Source organism: Montipora foliosa, chromosome 6 (assembly GCF_036669935.1).
Source record: "Montipora foliosa isolate CH-2021 chromosome 6, ASM3666993v2, whole genome shotgun sequence".
Lineage (NCBI taxonomy): Eukaryota > Metazoa > Cnidaria > Anthozoa > Scleractinia > Acroporidae > Montipora > Montipora foliosa.
Window position 1 is genome coordinate 33,824,482 of NC_090874.1, and position 5,000 is coordinate 33,829,481.

General features: G+C 39.1%; 1 protein-coding gene across 1 annotated transcript in view; it reads left to right on the forward strand.

Annotated features, from left to right (window-relative positions):
• Nucleotides 1–2,605: 2,605 nt before the first annotated feature.
• Nucleotides 2,606–5,000, forward strand: part of LOC138005445 (secretion-regulating guanine nucleotide exchange factor-like) — a 13,326-nt gene continuing 10,931 nt past the window's right edge. The window contains exons 1-4 of the mRNA XM_068851671.1: nucleotides 2,606–2,719; nucleotides 3,113–3,169; nucleotides 4,609–4,701; nucleotides 4,946–5,000. The exon at nucleotides 4,946–5,000 is cut by the window's right edge and continues 9 nt beyond it. Coding sequence (XP_068707772.1) covers nucleotides 2,606–2,719; nucleotides 3,113–3,169; nucleotides 4,609–4,701; nucleotides 4,946–5,000 — 319 coding nt within the window. The remainder of the gene's footprint in view (nucleotides 2,720–3,112; nucleotides 3,170–4,608; nucleotides 4,702–4,945) is intronic.

Below are 5,000 nucleotides of genomic sequence, written 5' to 3' on the forward strand. Positions count from 1 at the left end.
ACAGGTTGCATGAATATCTTCAGTATAGCAATGTGTTATGGACCTTATGCATGCTTGTTAGTAAATAGGGTATTAGTAATAAGAACTCTTGTTAAATATGTCGCGCTCGTCGCGTTAATGAACGAACTCAAATTATTTGTCTAGTTTGCAGAAAGATATACCTGGCATTTGCTAATCAGGTTGATTATTTATGGCAGGATTCTATTTACTTTGTGCTTATCTTAGTACATCAACAAGCGGATTTTAAACCATAGCTAGTTAACTTAACACCCTGCGAGAAGAGCCTACTTTGTCTTCTCTTCATTGAGGGGGAGAAAGAAAAGTAGGCTCTGCCCAAATCGAGTCACCTCTTTGAAGCCTAGCAGCCTAGCCGAATCTTCTGGAATAGTCAATCTTGTTTTCTCTGTTCAAACGGTTATTCCGTGCGAGCGTCCCGTAAGTGACAAAAAACCGGATGGTTATAATGGAGCCCGCTGTACCATGAAAAACCAATGATGGCGGCGAGATCTGGTATTAGGCTTGGGTTTGAGACTGTATCCTGGAACATGCAGCGCATATTCAATAAGATGTTAATCGATTCAGGAAGAGCCTTTCTCGAGAAAGCCAAAATCGAGCAAGCAAAAGAAAGGTTCAGCTTGCAGAGGTGGTTAATTAAATCAATTTAGATCCTTTTTCCGCTAAAACAAATTCGTCGAACTTCTTAACGATGTTTACATTCTGGCTCAAATCCATTTCTGACAGCGTTCGATGAGATAACTCAGTTCTTGTCAGGTTCGTAATGATCTTAAGTCATTTATCAATGTTCATGGTGGCCTCCAAGGAAGTCAAAACAACTATTGATTTGATATACGGTTGTGCTTTGGTAATCCCTTTTAATTGGCACTGCGCGCAGTTAGTTCTATGTATTTTGTTTGTTTTTCTTTGACTCGATCCGCAAAAATTTTGTCTACTTGGCAGACTGTGCCTTCAAGTAGAAGTCCAGATGTTGGTTCTTTATAATGTACAATAACGTCAGGCTTATTCATAATTAGATCCATTTGCCGGTGGCTTCTCAAGGATTAAAGAGGCCACATTCCAATATCTCTTTGCCTTCTCATTTTCAAGCAATGCCGCGCGGTAGGCTTTGTTGGTACCGTGGCTTTCCAAGATCACTTCCTGGAAATTGTACCAGTAAGCAGTGGTTTAGATCGGCCTTAGTATCCTGTGGTGCCTGGCTGTGTAGTGTCTGGGCGATCTTTGAGCAGGCACTTAGCACATGTGTTGTTGATTTCTGGAGCAGTGTGGCACATTCTGCAATGGGGTATGTGATGGTCATCTGTGCTTTGCTTTGCTGCGATGTATTTGTTGGCAGAAGTCGTTGTTGTCGTATGGTCTTGTTTTACGCTGTAGACAATATCAGGAATATTTTTTCCATTTCTTCAGGATTTGGTTGGCTGTGGGGGGGCAGTTGTTTGTCTTGTTGCTGTGTGTTGGTGTAAGTTCCAAGCAATTTCTGTTCTTCTGGTTCTTTCGGTGTACTTTTCTGTGATCTTTGATCTCAGTAGCTTATTTAGCGCTGTAGGCAAGGGTGTTGTAATCGTTACGGTCTCGATAGCAGCTGTTGGGTCTTACTTGCAGATATAGTTAGTGCGTGGATCGTCAAAGTTACAGATAATGTGGTATTCTGCTGCGTATTTGGTTTGCTTTTTTAAATATTGTCCCTGCTCCCTCGAGTGATTTATTATTATATCTATTATTATTATTATTATTAATATTATTATTATATTATTATAGTATTCTTAGTACCTACACAAGGTGTTACAAATTGAACCAACTGGGAATTTCGGACAAAAAATCTGAGCCCCAGATGGGATTCGAAACCACGACCCTCCGTGATCTAGTACGGATGCTCTAACCACTGAGCTACTGGAGAGTCTTGGGTGCAAGGGTGAAATGTGGGTATGGACTCGAGCTGCATCATGCAGCCATAGAGGCAAATAACGACTGACAGCATATCTAATAACTGCATTGCGCAGTCACATTGGGAGCATCGTTGACATACAGGTTGCCTGTATTTCTCGTGAACGATGCGGCCAACCAACCACCAAAGTACGCGAATGTGAGACAATGAGAACATGTATCAAAACAAAGTTTTACAAGGTGTTAATTTTGTAACACTTGTATTTGATATCATGTTAATTAATCATGGGTTCACATTCGCTCGATATTATTATTATATTATTATTATTATTATTATATTATTATTGTTTTTCATGACATAGTTTTCCTTTTTGGCCTTAAACAGGAAGGGCATAACATAATTTTGTGGCTCTTTCTTTTGTCCTCTAGAAAAACAACGATCTGTTATGTGTGGTTGGAATAGTACAGGTCAAGCTAGATTGGGTCATACTGACGACAAACACCTGTGTGTGTGTCATGTTCCCGTTCTTGCTGTGGTCAAACAGGTGTCTTGCGGATGGAATCACACTTTGGCCATCAGTGGTTAACTGAGACCTCATCAGTTCAGACATAAGCGGTGCTTAAAATTTTGCAAAATGGGGAGAGTTTAAACCTAGTGAGCAGGGGTGTTGCAGTGGTCAGAGCATTCACGTACCACCAATGTATCATGGGTTCTATTCCTGGACTCAGGGCTGTCACCACCCAAAGTGTTCAAATATTGAGAATGATAGGTAGGGATGGGATGCTAGATGACATCATAACGCTTGTGATGTCATTTCTGGTGACGCCATATTAGGCAAAAAAATCCTTGCTGATTTTGTTCAACATATGATATACTATTCGTCACAATTATTTCAGCTACAGTTGAAGGGTAAGGGAAAAATGTAGAACTCCACTTGTCCGATGGAAGAGTGAGGTTCTTGTTCTACTTGTCCCAACCTCAAGTCTAGGTGTCCTTGGATGTAGAGTTAAATCGTAGCTGTGATGTATGATAATGCGTACGAAGCATACTCCTTTTTATTTTGAACTCAGATGACATCTACACAGCCTTTAAGTTTTCGATGTACTTCCAAGATTCCTGGAACTTTCGAACTCGAACCGTCAGGCTGTTAGATTGCTTTTTCTTCTCATTCACCTCAGTGTTCTTTGCTGAATGTTTTGTTTTTCTCTTTAGCTGCTTTACCAGTACATCAAAATAGCCTTTTATGGTCTTTTATGCTTAGCTGATCAGGTATCATCGTGCATGTTCTGACAGCGACGAAGAGGGTCTATTAACCCATTGACTCCTGGGGGTTCCCCATTTACGAGTAAAATCATCTGGCATTAGACACAGTAAAATACTAAGTATGGCCAGTGTAGGAGTTAAAGGGTTTTCATAAATGCACAAATCGATATCCCCAAATGAGTCCCAGTACGCATTGAAATAAAATGACGGATTAAATCATAAGTGCTCAACTCATATCATTTCCAACTTCTTAGTTACTTTTGCGAAAGCGATCTGTTTTACACTTGCAAAAACTCATCTGTATACTTATTTCTCCACTTAAACATTAAAACACCTTGTTTTTTAAAATTATTTCCTGAAGATTCACTTGTCCCCTGGCCAAAACCACTTGTCTGGGGCAAGTGGACACCATTTTGTCGCACCCTGCATTTGTTTTTACAAGTACATTGTAATTGGAAACCAAAAGTCAAAGTCCTAAAAACTCCCTCTGAAGAGAAATAAAATCAATCGACATCTTCAATTTCTGCGATTTGACACAAGGACACAAAACCTCACACAACCTAGGCAAAAAGTCAAAAACGTGTAAATAAGATGTCATTGGCATTATTAATCCATCAATAGCAACGACTGGTTTATGAAATGATTGAATTTTGTTTATTATCGATGTTAAACTAACTCAACAACACACTTGGAATTTTATGTGCTACGAAAGTCCGATTCTCGGAAGAATTGACAAACTTTGGCAATTAATCGGGATATTTCAGACCATAATCATGAGACCCAGAGATACAGTCATAAATCTGGAGTCCAGGAGAGTTGACAGCCTTGTGGACTTTGCGTCATATGTGGGTTGGAGGACGTGACACTTAAAAAAGTGTCATTATTGTTTTTTTTTTTGTTTATAAATACAGTCATATTAATAGGGAAATGGTGTTGAATTATCCCCCTAATAAGGGAATTAAATTTGAAGTCTCGTCTCTGATAAGAAATGATAACAACTATTACCTTTCTAATATTGATAGAATCAGTTGCTATGTGCAGGGTTCCAGTTTGTCTTGAAAGTCCTTGTAAACAGCAGTCATTGCTGGATAGGCCTTGGATAAGATTTGTTGCCAGCTTCAAGCCACCCAGTTTTGCATATGTCTAATTCAGAAAGTAGAAAGTAGTAACACAACAGTTAAAAACAAGTAAAATGATTACCTATTCAATTCATCTCAACATCCAGCAGCTGCTTGTTGAGTGTCAAGTTCAAATACCTGCAGCTGAAAAGAAGTCAATTGAAAGTACTTTAATTGCTCCCCGCCCCCTTCTTTAATTTACTTGTACAAGGAAGTTGAAAAGTTGAAACAATCTTGTCCAGGATTGTATGCCACTGAAGTGATGGAACTAATTTAGCTGTTATGCAGTTGCTACATGTATTTTACCCATGAGGTTTTGTTTTTCAGATGTTGGCTTCTATGTTTGGGGCTCAAACTCTTTTGGGCAGTTGGGCATTGGAAAAAATTGGTGGTTATATTACAAGACCAACTTTATATCAGGTGAGTTTGATGCACCATTCTTATCCAAGCTTTATACAGGTCATCGTAAACCAGGAGAAACATAGCACAATGTGACAATTAATTCAATTTAGGCCAGAAAGTCAGGTCATAACAAGTCATGAAAACTAATTCTCTTTTTGGCAAAGGGATGTCAAATGAATGATATTTGTGAGTCCTAACTTGAAGGTAAATAACATAGGGGTGATGGTCTGAGGCAGATCTGTTGTTAATTCTCTTTCAGTAGAAATTTGCAAATCAACAACCTGTTAGTATTGCTGCAGGACTGAGACATTCTGCAG